This window comes from Leguminivora glycinivorella, chromosome 13 (genome assembly GCF_023078275.1).
Source record: "Leguminivora glycinivorella isolate SPB_JAAS2020 chromosome 13, LegGlyc_1.1, whole genome shotgun sequence".
Taxonomy (NCBI): domain Eukaryota; kingdom Metazoa; phylum Arthropoda; class Insecta; order Lepidoptera; family Tortricidae; genus Leguminivora; species Leguminivora glycinivorella.
In genome coordinates, this window is record NC_062983.1 from 7585702 (window position 1) to 7603756 (window position 18055).

The following is an 18055-nucleotide window of genomic DNA, read 5'->3' on the forward strand; positions in this document are numbered from 1 at the left end:
CGCTGATAATAATACTCGTCGCGTCGCGGGGTCATTTTATCTAACGACAATAGTCAAAATCGTCGGCGGCGCTCGTACAACTCGTCCGAACGCGCCCCGCACTCGGACGACTATCGACGGCTCGATGCGGCGTCCGCGTCCACACACAATACCCCCTTAAATAGCTTACCGGGCGCGCGGCCCTTTTTAGTATCACAATAAGTGTTAAACTAAACAGAGGTCCCGCTACATCTTAAGAAATAAAGAGACTACAAAAACGAAACCGGGCACTACAAATATAAACGTTCTACGAATGATAAACGCGGGTCAGACGCGTCCACCGGCACAGGCCGGTCGGTCGGCGATCGTTCGCGATCGATATCACGGAGGGGAGAGGTCCGGGGGCCAGACCGGGTCGGGCACCCATCAGTCGAGCACGTCGGCGACGATCTTCTCCATGTCGTGGTCGATGTCGTCCGCGGCCGGCTGCGGGGCGGGCGGGGTGGCGGCGGGGGCGGCTGTGGTGGCGGCTACCGGCAGTGGTGCAGGCGCCGGCGCCGGCGCGGCGGGCAGCGTGAAGGGCTCGTCCAGCGCCTCCAGCCCGGCCGGCACCGGCAGCTTGGCCAGCTCCTCCTGCAGCTTCACGTAGTGACGCTGCACACACATATCCATATTACATCACCGACTGTGACTTATGACAAACGCGTCTGGTAAACTTTCACCGACAACCCCATTGTAAAAAAATCCCTCTACAGTCATTTCTACATTTTAATCCCCCGCTTCACTCATTAGTTTACTATCAGATATATCATATCATACCTTGAGAGCCATGAGGTTGAGCTGGATGCTTCGCTGCGTGCGCTCATCGCCGCTCTGCGTCTCTAATTCCGTGATCCAGTTGGCCACAGTCTGCATTATCTCGTTCCGTTTCATCCAGAAGTGTGTTTGGATCACCTGTATCGACAACAAAATTACTGTTAAACGAATGAATTCACAAAATTCAATATAACACAAATGCCTAAGATAAGACTAATGCCCTAGATATGCTAAAAACAGAATTATAGACACTGTACGACATCTTGCTTTGTATGGTAGAGCACAAGCACAGCGGATGTCATTCCAGATCTAGATGTGGAACTTCATGAACTCTAAAGCAGAACCCAACTGGGAAAGTACCATTACCTTAAAAACCGAAGCCAAATAATACTGGATCCTACTCATTGTTGTGTTCCTATCTGCCGACAAAAAGGGTTGCTTGCGGTTGTGTTATGGTCGGCATCTCGCATGGAACCTATGAAGTTGTACGCCATGAGCCGCGTCACTGTCCTATGCCAAGTATTTTAAAAAATCTGTTTGGTATATGTTGGAGTTGTACTCTCGGCTGGTGAGGAGTCACGTACCTCTTTGAAGCAGGGCTCGGGGTTGCGCAGGTGGTCGAGCATGGCCCAGCGCGCGCACGCCTGGTAGATGTTGGAGTTGTACTCGAGGCTGGCCGAGGAGCCGACGCGCGTGCCGCGGCTGCGCTCGTAGCCCGGCTCGTTGAAGTACGGCTCCGGCACCAGGATCAGTGACTGGATCGATACCAGCACCTGGGAAACAATTTAAATGTTAAACATTGTCGAAACGGTTGCAGTTTGTTCGTAGATCAACGCCGCGCGCGCGGCGAGTACGCAACGGGAATTCGCGAACGCAAAGCAGTCAAGCATGGTCGCGCGATAAATAATATAGGCCATCATTTTCGCACTATTTGTAAATACGATAGGGACGCACCGATGTGATAAACTTTATCGAACTAGTGTGCTACGCCCGCAAGAGTGGATAGCGCCGTGGAAGCGCAAAACATTATATCACGTACACACGTTCCTGAAGTATGCAGTATAATGCTGTAAGTTTATCAACGTGGTCATGAAATCCGAAATCAAATTGGCCTTTCTAAGATAGATTCGGGCATCGACTTTGAGGCGTACATCGCAGGACTTGTACTATCTTCAAAATTGTTCCTGAAGTTACCACGAGGATAAATAACAATCCGTAACACGTAACTTGGGCAACTATGATATCGTGTGTTTTCCTACAAAACATACGGACGCTCTCAGGGTGGCACTGGTATGTCGATAAAACCCTACACTTGTAAACAGTGCTAACCTGCAGGAAGCTGGAGGTGTGCGCGTTCCACTTCTCCTCGGGGCGGCCGTGCCACGTGTTGAGCACGGACAGGCACACCTTGCCGTCGTTGTACAGGTTGGGGTTGAAGCGCACGGAGTGCCGGCCGGTGGTCTCCAGGTTGATGAGCATGGGCACGGCGGGGTACTCGGCCGGGAAGTACACGTCTAGGATGAAGCAGCCGTTTGCGTACGGCGTGTCCGACGGGCCCGTTATTAGCACCTGGAATACAATATCGATTATAATATTGTTATCAAAAAACTATAGTTTACCGTGGTACGGTTTCATTGTACTCATTACTGCAGACCCACTCGATCAAAACCTTGTTTTTTCAGAGAAGATTCATTAGTAGTCATAAAGAAATGTTTAGTTCAGAATATGGGTACTTGAATTATAATGAAGAGCTTGATTCCCCGAGGATCTTAATATATCCTAAAAGTTCTTATGACCAGCTGGCAATAAACATTAATGACGCTTGCCACCAATTGCAGTCATGGTTGGTCAGCAAATGGACTGTTACTTAACTATTCCAAATCGAATGTTATGTTATTCTCTGGTCGAAAGGTTCAACCACCACCTTGCATGGCTAACTTTCCAATGACCATGTGCGAAGAGAGTAAGTTTCTAGGGTTCCTGATTGACAATACTCTAAATTGGAAGTGCCATGTAGACAATCTTTGTGATCGGTTGGGTGGTGCGTCGTTTGCGTTGAGAAAACTGAGGCCTCTTATTTCGGCAGAAGCCTTAAAGCAGGTGTACTTTGCGCATTTCCATTCTATCATGGCATACGGCTCACTGCTCTGGGGCAATTCTACTGATGCAAAAAGAGTCCTTATAATGCAGAAACGCGCAATACGTACACTTGCCGGTGTAAAAGACAGGTACCCTTGTAGAGAGCTCTTCGGTTCTCAACGTATAATGACGCACTACTCACAATATCTGTTCGACGTACTGCTGTATGTTAGACATAATATATCCCAATTTGCACGCATAGACTTTCCGGGCAAACAGCTTCGATCTACAGGCCGTCTGAGAACAGTCCCCCGTCGCATGGCACTTTCAAGAAAGAACCCTCGAGTCATCGGCCCTACTTACTATGAGCACTTACCTGCCGATCTGAGAAATGAGCCATGTGACGAAGCATTTAAGCGCAAATTGAGAAACCTTTTGTTAGATAACCCCATGTACTCTGTAAATGAGTACATGGATTTGAATTTTTAATGACCGATGATATAATTATACCTATATTTCTCTGTTATATAATATTTTCTTGCTTCGTGATAATTTCATGATATTGTAACTTAATTTATTAATTTTATTTAGCTTGGCATGTGTATTTTCTTTCTTTGTAAATGACGATCCTCATTTGGGAGACACAATTATTTCTATTTGGAATTTATTATGTAATTTTTGACGATCATGATGAGAAGATAAACATAATTTTGACATGTAGCAAATTTATAGTGTAATTTTTATCATGAAATAAAGAAATCTAATCTAATCTAATCTAAAGAAGTTAATAACAAATCAGTGTATCGATGAATTTGGGAATATGGGGAAATATTGATTGAACCGAATCGAGTTGAACGGTCAGTTATCAGTTTTAAAGCGCCGCCTACATTGTCAAAAATGCTTCGTGACGCTGCTCGTTCCGTGTGGACTCGGTTATTTGCGCAAGCCCTGTGTTTTCTGCGTCTAGAGTTAAACTAGAGCATATAAACTAAACCAGCCTGGTTTTAGTGTCACGCTATTTATATGAAGTCGATGTTGTCGTTCGCGCAGATCCGTCCGCGCCACTCTAAAGCTTACATATTAGTCCGGTGCAGACCGCTCCGCGCGAACGGTCAGCGTGACACTAAAACCAGGTTGGTTTAGTTTATATGCTCTAGTTTAACCCTAGACGCAGAAAACACAGGGCTTGCGCAAATAACCGAGTCCACACGGAACGAGCAGAAGTATAGAAGCTCACCTTCATGACGTCGAGCCGGTCCGTGTCGGTGCGCACGAACACGGAGGAGGAGTAGGAGAGCGGCAGGCTGGTGGCGAGCGTGGCGGCCTCCTGCGCGAGCCGCTTCATGCGCGCCGGGTGCGCGCGCTCGCCCGCCGCCCGCACTGTGCCCTCGAAGTGGTACGGCACTGAGAACCGGAACCCGCTCTCGGCGCATTCCGTGATCATTTCGAATGTTTCTGTACAACAATTATCATATAACATATAGCGAGTAAACATGTAAATTTAAGGCGCTATTTTGATGGATTGAGACATCGGTAATCGGCACACTGACGCCAACCACCATACATCTGTTTTAATAAATGTAAGTTAGACCGTTTTCACATTATCCGATCCGATATCGGATGTCGGAAGGATTTCAATAGAAAAATCCAATATGGCGCCTGTAATGTATAGGATATCGGTGCGACATCCGATATCGGATCGGAACGCACTTCATTTTGGCCTATGCCTAAAGTTGCATCACAATACACAGTTAAGAAAAGCTTATAGATGCTTGAAGTTCGATCAAGTAGGAGATGATTCTATAGAAACTTGAGATGCTAATTTTAATATTTTTTCTATGCCGTACTAACTTCAGCGAGTTCATCAAGCGCAGCTTCAAGTTTGTTTTACGCCGAAAGTACACTATATATTTATGATCATAGGTCTCCCTTTTTCGTGAAGAAAAAGGACGGCATGTTGTCTATGATCATATTTCTATGATAGTGGAATATCGGGTTTAGACCTCCAGAATGTGCAATAAGAACAAAGTGAAAAGTATACCACGTACCAAACTGCATGGTGCGCATGAGCTCGATGTAGCGCGCCTCGCGGCTGGCGCCGCTGACGGCGGCCGCCACGCTGCTGCCCGCGCCCTCCTCCTCGCCCTCGCCCACCCACATCAGCGCCGACGTCGCCTGCGAAACGATCACAACGTTAAGGCCGCACTGGCAGGGTCGCCATGAACTGTAAGACGTTGAATGGAACTACCATCTCGGAGTATAGAGTTATATTGAATCAAATAACGTGACAACTTCTTTAGATCAAATCCAATTAATTTCTCTAAGAAACTAGCGTCTTAATAAAAATAATTACTGAACTTACTGAACACGTGTGTGACAGCCTTCACCACTTCCTATTAATGTTATTTGTTTTGACATGTGCCGTCAACCACTTGACAGTAAATTGAATGTTATCCTTAAGGGTCTCTCACACTGATTAATTCATTAATTATGTATGAAAACGATGATTTTTTTTTTGCGAATTTAACTAAAAGTTAACAGGGTGGTTCCTGATGATGAACCTAACAACGTGTCGAATTTAACGGAAAACAAAAAAAAACACGGTGTATACTCGAGTATGCACTTGTGAGGGTAAGGTGTTGCATATAATACAACAGCACTTTTACCGCTTCTATGTTTACGCATGCTTTACAAAATCGCTACAGAGCTAAAAGCGCCACAAGATAAAAGTCAGACGCAGTGCGTATGCTTTACAATTATGTCGGAGAGGAACAGAGCTGCAACGACTGGGGTCGCGCATTAAATTTATTTATATTCGCTGCAAAATGTGGCTACGTCAATCACCTGAGACCCAGCGACGCTCTCAACGGTAGAACACAATCGCTGTGACCGAAAATAGCTAGAAGGTGACTAACTGGAAAGGTACAGATGGAAAATGATGTTAGTGAATTACCTGAATATCAGCTATAAGTGAGGCCAGACCCTCATCTTCTTCCGAGAGCTCTGAATTACTCGATGTGCTAAATCTTTGGCTATATGTCATCTTTCCGAATATATTCTTTTTACTCATCCTGTAACAAAAAATGTAATTATCTTATGTGTTATGTGTAATCGGTTCACACTAGATAAATATCAATTTATTCATTATCCTTGCGTGATACGGCTTTTAGCCATGGATCATGGAAGCCTGGGATCCGCTTGGCGACTAACATCAGAATTTGCCGTAAGCACCAGTTTAATTTTTTAGTTTTTACGAAATCGACTGCCATCGGACTTTTTAATTTATCAAGATAAACTAGGCCTTACTGGGATGGGACCGGTTTTGTCACAATGTTTTCCTTCACCGAAAAGCGATTGGAAAAATCCAATGATAACAGGCTAGTTTCCTACTAGTCAAATCAGTTTCTTTTAAAGAACTGTCAAAACAATTTGCTAATATGGAATTACTATGAAATACTGAGAAGTGACGTCACGGTCAATTCATTTACTTTATATCTTTCTCTTTGACTTATTAAATAGAAATTATGTTTAAACATAACTACTGTCCATATTTTTGTTCTAATTATGTGGTGCTTTATTTCGTGCACAGCATAAAATATTTTATTTTAAGTATAGGAAACTAGCCTATTCGTAGGTACATAAGTTCTTATCGCTAGATCACCAACGCCTATGCATGTGCAGTAAAGAACCATTGCGTCGTCTGGAGCTGCGAGCCAAATCATGACCATATCCTAAGCGTCTCGAAAAGTTGGACTAGCTCTGGATCTTCCATTGTTCTTTTGTCAATTTGACAGTATACCTCAGCTTGGTGGCGTAGCTGTTGGTGGTGCGCGACATGAGCGCGAGCAGGCGCGGCAGCGGGCGCAGCGCGGGCGCCAGCCGCCGCGAGCGCAGCGCGTGCAGCGCGCGGGCGCAGCGCAGCACGCACACGTATAGCGGGATGTGGCGGGACATGTCCAACACTGGAAGGAAACTCAATGTCAAATAAAATAAATAAATAAATAAATATTGGGGACACCTTACACAGATTCAACGTAGCCCCAAACTAAGCAAAGCTTGTACTATGGGTGCTAAGCGACGATATACATACTTGAATAGATAAATACATACTTATATACATAGAAAACATCCATGACTCAGGAACAAATATCTGTGTTCATCACACAAATAAATGCCCTTACCGGGATTCGAACCCAGGACCGCGGCTTAGCAGGCAGGGTCACTACCGACTGAGCCAGACCGGTCGTCAAATCAACTACACACACTTTGTATGTGACTGTCGCGTGTCACCAGCGACATTAGATTTGCGTTGCGGGGTTCCAGTCAGTTAACGGAACTATGGGTGGAGTGCAAAGGGTCTGAATTCTAAATACAACACATTATTCATGGTGTTATGACTTATGCTCCTGTCAGTGAGTACGGTTGTCAAAGCTCCGCGAGTGCGCAGAATTGGCAACACGCAATTAATACCTCTGGAGTTAGAACTAATCCCAAGATTTGGAGTATGCACTAGTTTTACGAAAGCAACTACCATCTGACGTTCGAACCTCAAGAGTAAATAGGCCTTATTGAGATTAGATAACGAGCGTCCGGACCCCTTCCAGATCCGGGTGGGTTTATCTCACCACAGTCGGGTTCATGTACGATGCTAGTACCTGGTAATGAGTAGGTGGTCCCTATCATGCCAGTGTCTGTATCTCACCCGAGTCGTTCCTGAGGTAGGAGCAGATGGCGGGCACGAGCGAGCTGCCGGCGACGAGGTCGATGAACTCCGCGGGCAGCTCCTGCGGCTCGCCCTCGCTGCGCTCCGACTCCGCGGAGAACTCCGGCGCGGCCGAGCTCTCGCCAGGCGGCCATTTCTCGCCGGGGTTCATGTATGATGCTAAAACCTGGGAATGTCAAAAAGTTTTTCACCACACCAACTGATAAAAGCTTACTTTGCTATTCGAAAACAGATAACAAAATTGCATTTTATCCACAAGAGTGCAAAGTCATTTCATACAAATTTTAACTCGATAGCTTGAGCTGGCTGGTAGAAATTACCTATAAATGATGATTTTGAATTATAAATATTGAACAAATTGATAGATTTGATTTAGTTTGATGTTTTATAGTCAGTATTTTTTTCGTGTTAGTGTGGTGAAAAATTTTGTGTTTCACTCGGCGGCAAAGTTTGTTTAACCTTCGTGCCTTGAAACCCTCGCAACGCTCAAGATTCCTCGAGTCGAGACTCGCTAAGCTCGCGGTTCAATATTGGAATCTTTCGCTTGCTCGGGCTTCAATATTGGCACGTGCGGTTAAACAAAATTTTAACCCCCTTGTAAAACAACTGATTTGCTACCTGTAGAAAATTTGTCTTTTACATGGTGATCTCGGCGACGTAGCTATCAATACTAAAATCATAAACGCGAAAGCTGTCTCCTGCCGATTTAGCTGAATTTTAGCGAAGAGATAGGTTGAGTCAAGGGAAAGGATGGGGTAATATTCATCCCGGAAATCATCCTCTAAAAATAATAAAAGATATCTTACTTCCACCCTGAAAGTAACACGAGCGGGCACGGGCAAATGAAAATATGTGGGAATTGATGATGTGTTTTACCTGTAATAGCACAGTGACGTGCTCCTCCTCAGTCCGTTGGCGAACCAGCGCCTGTTCCACATTCCACGACTGCTGCGTGGAGCCGGTGCCGAAACCGGTGCCCTTGGCCCAGTATAGTTGGCTCTTGTCCTCGCCCTTGCCAAGTGACGAGCCGTTAGACGTTTGGCTATTCTGGGAACCAAATAATATTGTTAACAAAAAATCCTGAAATAATATAATGCGAGGTAGCTTCGAGAGTTTGTTAGCTGTGCTACGGGAGACTTAATTATAAGTAGTGCGTGGAGTAATCGATTGCTCAAATCATTTTGAACTCGATCTAAATATAAAACACACGCACACACGGGACGCTACTTAATGAGTAAAACAAATGAATTATTCACGAGGCGAGACCGCTAAGATGGCGCTCGAACCAGAAGTCCCACATTCCAACCATTTTGTCAAGTGACCATCACGTTTTGAGTGAATAAGTTAATGAATGGAATGAGTAAGTCGCGTTGAGAGCAACGACACTGACAGAATATTACGCGCAGTGTGACCGGCATTTCACGCAACGTAACAATGCCTGAGTTGGAAGTCGCATTAGAAGTTTTAATAAAAAAATAAGCAATATACCATTTTTTTGGACAAATGTAGTAGTCCATTTTCTTGTAAACAAAAATATCGCTGGTGTATGGTTTGTCGTCTTACAAAATGATAAGAGAGTTAGGGTCCATTTAGACGGTACGAGAACTCGCATACGAGTTTTACTACATTGCGGTATTTGATGGCTGTGCTGAATGTATTTAACCTACACAGCTTGCAATGTAACTAAAATCGAATGCGAGTTCGCACGCCGTCTAAATCAGGCCTTACTGTTAAGTTGAAGTTATGAATAGTCTACTTGCATCGTTAAAAGCTGGTCTATGATGCGTAAACACAGATAGACCAACCAGTACGAATTGCACGGCGCCAGCAAAAGACGGCCTTAGGGCCGGTTGCATCAAAGCGTCTGTCACCGTTAGGCACTGGTCTCACAGCGTGCTAGTAAGCTATGATCTATCGGCTGGTCGATGGTGCGTGAACGCACAGCGCTGAGAGACTCCGTCGTCTGTTCCCAGTGGAGCGGCTTCCAGTAGTCTCGAGACTTCTCTGAATGATAGCGTTCCTTATAGATACGTCTCTTGTGGTAAGACTTACATCATTAGAAGCTGGTCGATGGTGCGTGAACACAGACAGACAAGCCAGCACGAGACGCACAGCGCCAAGTGACAGCAACGCCCGTCTAAGTGAGCGACCGTCATCTGTGCCCAGTGGAGCGGCTTCCAATAATCGGGATACTACTCTGAACGGTAGAGTGCCTAGTGAGAAGCTCCCGCTGCCGGCACTACCGACTACTATACTTCCTGTTAACAGAAAAAAAAAACAATTTCAGATCGTGCGTTAAGTATGGCAGTGATAGAATTAGTGTTAGGTAGTCTGATTAGCATATCAGAGCACACGCGTAGCTATTGACCTTCAAAAGAAATCTAAAGGTCTAAAGGTTCACCCGTCTGTATCGTAAGCATCGGACACATCTCGTCACACCTTTCCTGACTTGACATGCGCTACGTACAGTACGGATCTGTGGACGAACTTATCTGACTTTCTATACAAAGAATATTAAAATTCGTTAGTGTGTAAGCTCGGCGCGGCTCTGTAGACACTGGTTATATTTTTGTATACTCACGTCCGTCCTCGTCATGTGTGACTCCTAGTAGCAGTCTCAATAGTTGAACTGCGCGCGGGCCCTCGTCCAGCAGCGCGGACGCATAGCCACCAAGCTTCAATAGTAGTCCAAGTGCGACCAGCGCATGGGCCGGGACGCCGCTGCAACCGTTCTCTTCTACGCTGTTGTTGACTGAGCTCACTCCTAGCTCCACCACCTCCTAGGGATGATGTCAATGTTAGTTTTCGTTTTGTTATAACTCCTCGACATTTCTTTTTGAGTCCTAGCAAACATTGTAAAAAATAAGTATCAAGATTTTTAATTTTAGAATCAAGATATCGAGTGTATTGAAATTTCTGCTGACGGGATATCGCATCCATGGGATCGATTAACCGGGGTTAACCTCGAAGATATTCTCCTCGTCCGAAATGCATAACTACGGATGAACACTGAAGGCTGTTCGCCTCAGCACACACGTTTAAATATGTCGGGTCACTCGTTTTCCTCGTTCGATTTTCGACTACAAGGTATAAATCAAACACTATTCTCACTGAATAACTGGTTTTTTTCAGGTTGAATGTGTTCGTGTACGGGATAGGTACCTCGTAGGGGTCGTCGACCTTGACCCAGTCGAGGTCGTGGTGGTGCTTGGGCGGCGGGGGCGGCGTGGGCGCGGCGGGCGGGCGGGGCAGGCGCGCGGCGAGCAGCGCGAGGCCGCCGCACAGGCCGAAGGCGCGCAGCGCGCAGCCCGCCTCGCCGCCCGCCCCCGCCCCCGCCCGCGCCTCCGCCGTCCCACGTCGGCCCGGGGTTGCCCTCTGTTACAAATAATAGTTGTGCTTTAAACGTAATCTCAAAAAATACACCTCTCAAAAATCCAAACTTTCTAAAAAAATTACAAAACTAAGTCGTCTACGAAGTCATAAATAGACATAACGAAAACAAATCTCATGGCTAATTAATTACGTTCGACTACATACAAAGTATTCTGTTTATTTACGTAGCCGTTGACAGTTCGACGGCTATCATTCATTCTACCATAACGACCCTTTTCCTAATAAATAACTAACTATAAATTTCAAGTATCTCCATGACACAATTCTGTAACCTTGTTAACAAGTTGTGATTGATAATTAGCACTGGCATTGAAGTGTAGGGTAAGTGAGGGCCAGAAACATGAGGAGCGACAGCCAATAGTTGAACTAGATTCGTGTGTAAAGGGATGCGGCCCTACGTGCCTTAACAATGCACTCTGCATATCGTATAGTGTAATAAAGAAAGACTCACCGCCGGTATTGAGGTGAAGGGTAAGCGTAAGGTGAGGGCCGGAAACATGAGGCGCGGCAGCCGACAGCTGAGCTAGCGTCGTGTGCGGAGGGATCCAACCCTCTATGCCTTGACACTGCACTCGGATTGTCGTCTCGATCAAATCTGTAACATTGATGACGCATTAATAAAATATTCATGCGTTAAATTACAGCTCGTCACTACTTTGAAAAAATCTCGTATCGCACACTGCTCCTCAATGTTAAAACGTAGTAAGTTTATATGCATTCCATACATACTTATTACATTTTTCTTTTCATTGACTGAAGAAGATACAATTTTTTCAAAGTCGTGACGAGCTATAATTTATCGCAGTTACTAGACTAGCTTCAAATCAGAATACCGAGCTAGAAATACCATCTTGGCGTCCTTGCCTTACTATGCTGAGCTCCCAGCATCAGCTACTGTCATGTCCGTGTCTCACAATTACACTCACCGTCAGTCACAGACAGCATAGTGGCGTCGACAGTCTTGTTGCTCTGCCGCTTCTTGCTGTTCTGCTGTTTGAGCGAGGTATTCTTGACGTCCTTGACGCGTTTGTCCTTGGAGGCGCTGGCGGCGGCGAGACTCAACTCCCAAGCATCAGCTACGGTCATAATGGCCGTGTCAGAGGCGCTTCGGAGAACGGAGCCGGAACCGGAGGACGAAGGGTTGCTGACGCACACTTTGGCAGTGTCGTCCATGAGAGGTACTGTACAAAATATTGGATTATATTTTATTTTATTTAACCAAAAATGTTTTAATATCTGATAATTAATTAGCAGAAATTGCAGAATCTGCGCGTGTGAATTTGAGTAAATTGCACTCAGAGGTTCTCAGTGGAAGAAAAGCACCGAGCGCGCAGTAGGATACCGCGAGAACGTCAGTAGCGTCTGTGGGAATGTGCGATGGGGTGAGCACGCGGGAATAGTCCGATTACGCCAAGCAAAGCACAACGCCACTGCAGCACACGAGGATGACAGTAGCAGAAGGTTGATCAACGCGTGTATATCACATCTCTGACAATGGCGATGAAAATAAATATATGAAAGAGGCGCGTTTCTACGCACACACTCTAAGCTCGTGTAGGTAAACGTCTACCATGCTTGTATGAGTATGTAATTGTGAGGTAGCCGAGAGCGGGTGGACTGCACTTTCAGCGGGGAGTGAGAGTGGGCATACCGTAGGACAGTTCTCTTTATTAGGGCCAGTTGCATCAACCACATTTGACAGACACATCATCGTCACGCTGCAGACGTCTATGGAACTTCCCATACAGTAAACATTTAACGAACGCTTTAACGGTGACAGTCGGTTTGATGCAACCGGCCCTTAAACTGTGATTATGTAGTGTGCACTCACGCGGGGGTCTGTGGTCGACGAGCAGCGTGCGCACGGTGGTGTGCAGCGGCAGCGCCAGCAGCGCGTGGCAGTGCGCGGCGGGGTGGCGCGGCGCGGGCGGCGCGCACGGGGCTCCACCCCCCGCGCCGGCTCCACCCCCCGCGCCCGCGCCCGACCCCGAGCCCGCCCAGCGCAGCGCCACCGTCGCGCGCGACGATGATAGCAGAGACGAAGGATGAGCGCGCGCGTGAAACCGCTGATGCCTTCTGGACCTGCATCCACAAATAAACCTATATTTTGGCTCTCAACTGTCTTATCTAAAACATGTTACACTAAGAGAATTATACTGTAGAGGTATTTATTGTTATTACTCGACAGAAAAAATAAATATAATTTTTCTGATTTTTACTAACTGACCGATTCAGACAGACTATCATTTGGGATTTATATAAAAAACGGACTTCGTATTATTTGTGCCGTTTGTATATCCGAGGTCTTTATAGAGTACGTCGTAGACGTCGCATCGGACCGATAGATGGCGCCATCGTTCGTTGTAAGTCGCTCCGGCGTCTCACCGCCGCGATGTTGGTAGTCCCGTTTTTCCCCACCTGCAACACAAGGCCCCCCCGCGCCCCGACTCGCCACCAGCCACCCACATTGTTTCGTCGAACGCCGAAGTGACCGGTTGTCGCGTATTCCGTTCGAACATTTTTACAGCATGGTGTCTCGAAATTAATCTTTTAGTTTCTATTTCCTTGTTATTTCTGGTCAAACCAGAGTTATTCGTGTTTTTATTTAAAAAGTGGCTTATAACGTTTCGGAATTATGAAATTTTTCAATTTCATCCGTCAATTCTTTCTTCCCTTTTAATTTGCGCTCGTTCGTCTTGAATAATGAGATATATTATGCCTCGCTAGCGATCATTATTCGTCTTTCGGGGTTCTCACTATAGAAATGAACGAGCGGTGCTTTATGATTCTACCCACTTTTTTTGTAAGAAAGTTCCATGCTGCAAAAATCGTTACCGTTAATCAGTTTTCTTTTTAAACTATTCGCATTTCCGAGACTAAAGTAGGAAGTGTTATCCGCGTATTAAAAGTTTCGCGCGAGAATATAAGCGGTAACGTAGGTAAGTTGCTCCGCCGGGGACCACGTGCTCCGGGGACCACGTGCTTCGCGACCGCGGGCTGCGCGACCTGCGGGCTGCGGCGGCGGCGGCGGCGGCGGCGGGCGCGGTGGAGGAATACCGCGCTTCAAGGAGGTTTGAATTTCTCCGACGAATGGGTGAGCAGATTCATATTATTTTAGAAAGAATATGTTCGGTTTCCGATTCGGTGCGGAGGCCCCAAGCCACGTGTCGGCGCCGAAACTTACTGTAGCGCTGCGATAGCGCCGCTGACCGCGGCAGTGTTGTCCGCCGCGTCGGCGCCGCCGAGGTTGCGTAGAAGTTGCCTCCTCGTTAACGATGGCCATCTCTGCGGTGCCGCCGAACAACGTTGTGGCCGCCGCATAGGCGTCGCGTGCGACGCTGTAAGTATGTCTGCTGCTGCCCCGACGCGAGCGCCGTGCCGTTAGTGATCAGTCGTCAATACGCAGGCTACCAGCGTGGCCACCTTCTGCCCCCGCCACAACGCCGCGAGCCTGCTGAAGCTGTCCACCAGTATCGCTGGCCGCCACGCTTATGCTGGCGCCTCGATGGTGATGCAGAGCGTGCGTCTGCCGTGACAACGCCGCGATCCTGCTGAAGCTGTCCACCAGTATCGCTGGCCGCCACGCTTATGCTGGCGCCTCGATGGTGATGCAGAGTGTGCGTCTGCCGTGACAACGCCGCGATCCTGCTGAAGCTGTCCACCAGTATCGCTGGCCGCCACGCTTATGCTGGCGCCTCGATGGTGATGCAGAGCGTTCGTCTGCCGTGACAACGCCGCGATCCTGCTGAAGCTGTCCACCAGTATCGCTGGCCGCCACGCTTATGCTGGCGCCTCGATGGTGACGATGCAGAGCGTTTGTCTGCCGTGACAACGCCGCGATCCTGCTGAAGCTGTCCACCAGTATCGCTGGCCGCCACGCTTATGCTGGCGCCTCGATGGTGATGCAGAGCGTGCGTCTGCCTTGACAACGCCGCGAGCCTGCTGAAGCTGTCCACCAATATCGCTGGCCGCCACGCTTATGCTGGCGCCTCGATGGTGATGCAGAGCGTTCGTCTGCCGTGACAACGCCGCGATCCTGCTGACTGTCCACCTGCTGTAGCTGTCCACCAGTATCGCTGGCCGCCACGCTTATGCTGGCGCCTCGATGGTGATGCAGCGAGCTCATCTGCCGTGACAACGCCGCGATCCTGCTGAAGCTGTCCACCAGTATCGCTGGCCGCCACGCTTATGCTGGCGCCTCGATGGTGATGTAGAGCGTTCATATGCCGTGACAACGACGCGAGACGCGACCCTGCCGAAGCTGTCCACCAGTATTGCTGGCCGCCACGCTTATGCTGGCGCCTCAGTGGTGATGCGGAGCGTAATACTGTTAACCGCTGCACAGGCGTCGCAATCCTTCTGCTGCGTCTGCCGTGACAACGCCGCAAGCTACTTGAAGTTTTCCACCGGTGTCGTCGGCCGACACGCTCATGCTGGCGCCTTGATGTCGCCTCGATCGCACGAGGTAAGATTGCAGACGCGGCGACCTTCATCGCGCCACCGAGCGCAATACTGCGGCTGCCGCGAAGGCGTCGCTAATTTTCCTGCCGCGTTTGCCGTGACGACGCCGCGAACTCTGTTGATGCTGTTCACCGATGTAGCTGACTGCCACGCTGGCGCCGGTGCCTCCCGCGTTGACGGCGGCGACCTCGAGAGGGCCACCGAGCACGATACTGCGCGACGCGACAGGGCATCGAGACGCCTTTCGAGCTGACGACGGCCGTCTCAATCTCACCGCCGAACATAACAGCGTCTGCTGCAGTGACAAGCTGGTAAGATTGCTGATGTGGGCCCTTGGTGCTGCTAGCCGCCACGCTGATAACGCCCGTCGCGCCTAAGATGTCACGCTCACCGCGAACACTGTCTTCCCCTACAATGGTGCCACTATCCAGGCTCCGTCTGCTACGGTATCGTTGCAGACTCTGTTGCTGACCAGGCTGATACTACCCTCCAATGTGACGCCGGGCGCCGCTATCAGCTGACATCCCGTACACTATGGTATCCACTCTTCTCTTTCCAGTTCCCGTGAAGTACGACTGTATTTACACTCTATTTTGACCAAGGACTCCTCCGTCGCCGAAGTGAGAACAGATAAATTCTTAAGATGCTACGTCCTAACGTGGTTTGGAGACCCATAGTTGAACGAGGTAAGACGTCAATAACCGGACGAGGAGCCGCACTGCTGCGAGGGTGTCCTGACGATGTTCGCGAGCTATCTAATCGGAGAGGCGCCTCGCGAGAAGACCCTGTGATTCCTGTACATCGCTCATTGTGTAGGTCAAAGACATCGTAAAGGTTTGCGGAATTAAAAAAAAAAATCCCTTTCAGAATGTCCAGATCTGAATTCGAGCCAGCGTCCTGCATCCTGAGCGTGCGTCTGTTTACCGGGCGGACACCAAAACCGATCGGCAATCTGGCCGTGGGGGTTCCAAGTACACGACGATTTCCCGGAGGCTTGTGGCGCCCCCTGTCCATTCGAGAGATAAACTTATTCGCCGAGCCTCTAATAAACAAATTGGGAAAAATAAACCTGCTTCGCCTTAGTGAACTTCAGATTCCAGCTCAAAGCGAAAGGGGCCAGGAACTCAGGAGTACTTCAGTAGTTATCATCTGGCTCGACTATACTCAATTAATATAGTGCTTGATTCGATCGTAGAACCTGATTTCATAAATTTCACAACTTTCGTGGTCTACAGAGGAAGGTTGCACCGCTGCAGTTTCCAGCATTACCTCGTACAGCTGCCGATAGCTGTAGGCCAATCGCCCCTGTTTTGCTTGCACCTGCAGCCCGATAAGACCTTCAATAATCGGAACATTGTACGAAGTAAAGCTCTTCCGATGGAGAATAATCTTCAACAGGCGGTGGCGCTGGCGACTGAAGTGACATGCAGCCGGCTTAAGGTTCGCATAGCACTATATGCTATGCACAGTTCAGTTGTATGTTATGTTATGCTGTACGATGGCAGGACTACATCTCTTCTGTTACGAGTAACTACGACAGTAACTGCTGACTCCAACAGACTGTCGTACGAGGTCAGTATGCACCCCCTGGGAGCCAAGTAAGTGACCTTCGGTGACCTGGCCTTCTTCTGCTTCGCCCGTCATCGTACCTCTTCGTCTGCGAGAGCCCTGCATTACGCCGTACAACGGTACGTATTAAGCCTCCGCCACACATAAAGCGCATTCCGCTTCGCTATCAGCGCGCTGAATGCGCGTGCATTCCGCTCGCGTCCCGCGCGCGTTGCGCTCGCTATCAGCGCTCGTTCGTTCCCGCTGGCGCCCACTGGGCGCAACGCCAGCGTTAGTGCGGTGCACCGCCATTATTGCGCTCCGCCTACGCTCTTAAAGCGCGCATGTGTGGCGGTGTTAAATTCACCCCTTGACCTGCTACCACGACGTGTTCAGCAACCACCAGCGATGCGACACTGACGTCTCCACCTCTCAGTCTACTCTGTCGACCTTCATTGCACGAAGTAGAAATCCGTCGCATCGGGTTTTGGATTAGGTAATGGATTACCCTAAGAGTCAATGACTGACTTAAAGAAATCGACTGATACCTCCGTCCAGTGTAGTAGCAATCGACAGCGCTCGTACTTTTCATCTTCTAGGCTAGTCTTACCGAGCGATCGGTATCCTCAAATGCCCTCATTAAAAAGAGTTCAGAGTTCAGGAGTCTCGCTTGCAACCGCGCTCGCTTGACGCGAAATAGTCTGATCGAAAATACCAGTATTGTAACAAATAGCCCTTGGGCACGTGAGTGATGACCATTTTCTGTGTTCGATATGGACGTAAGACGTTGGACTTTAAATAGTCATATCAAAACTAATATTGATTTAGATAATTTTTACGAAGGGTTGACAAAAGCAGTATCAATTACGTTACCCTGCTACAGTACAGATAGTTACACTACTTTTATTTTACAGTTAATTTCCACACTTTGTGTCTGAAATTGGGTTTATAACCTGATAAAATAACGTGTCTGTTAATAACAATAGTGTATCTAAGGTTTTTGTATCTTGTTCAAGTCAGCCTCGCCTACATCTTTTTTTTTTTTGGTTTTGATCT

The 18055-nt window shown here is 48.0% G+C and overlaps 1 protein-coding gene across 1 annotated transcript in view; it reads right to left on the minus strand.

Moving 5' to 3' along the window:
- The window catches only part of LOC125232708 (baculoviral IAP repeat-containing protein 6), a 97917-nt gene continuing 79862 nt past the window's right edge, over nucleotides 1-18055 (minus strand). The window contains 18 exon segments of the mRNA XM_048138466.1: nucleotides 1-633; nucleotides 799-933; nucleotides 1380-1568; nucleotides 2125-2364; nucleotides 4112-4329; nucleotides 4923-5049; nucleotides 5828-5945; nucleotides 6674-6836; nucleotides 7577-7763; nucleotides 8474-8644; nucleotides 9650-9855; nucleotides 10179-10377; nucleotides 10760-10933; nucleotides 10935-10963; nucleotides 11430-11585; nucleotides 11917-12171; nucleotides 12822-13025; nucleotides 13028-13072. Of these exon segments, the coding sequence (XP_047994423.1) occupies nucleotides 406-633; nucleotides 799-933; nucleotides 1380-1568; nucleotides 2125-2364; nucleotides 4112-4329; nucleotides 4923-5049; nucleotides 5828-5945; nucleotides 6674-6836; nucleotides 7577-7763; nucleotides 8474-8644; nucleotides 9650-9855; nucleotides 10179-10377; nucleotides 10760-10933; nucleotides 10935-10963; nucleotides 11430-11585; nucleotides 11917-12171; nucleotides 12822-13025; nucleotides 13028-13072 (3044 nt within the window). The 3' untranslated portion in view covers nucleotides 1-405.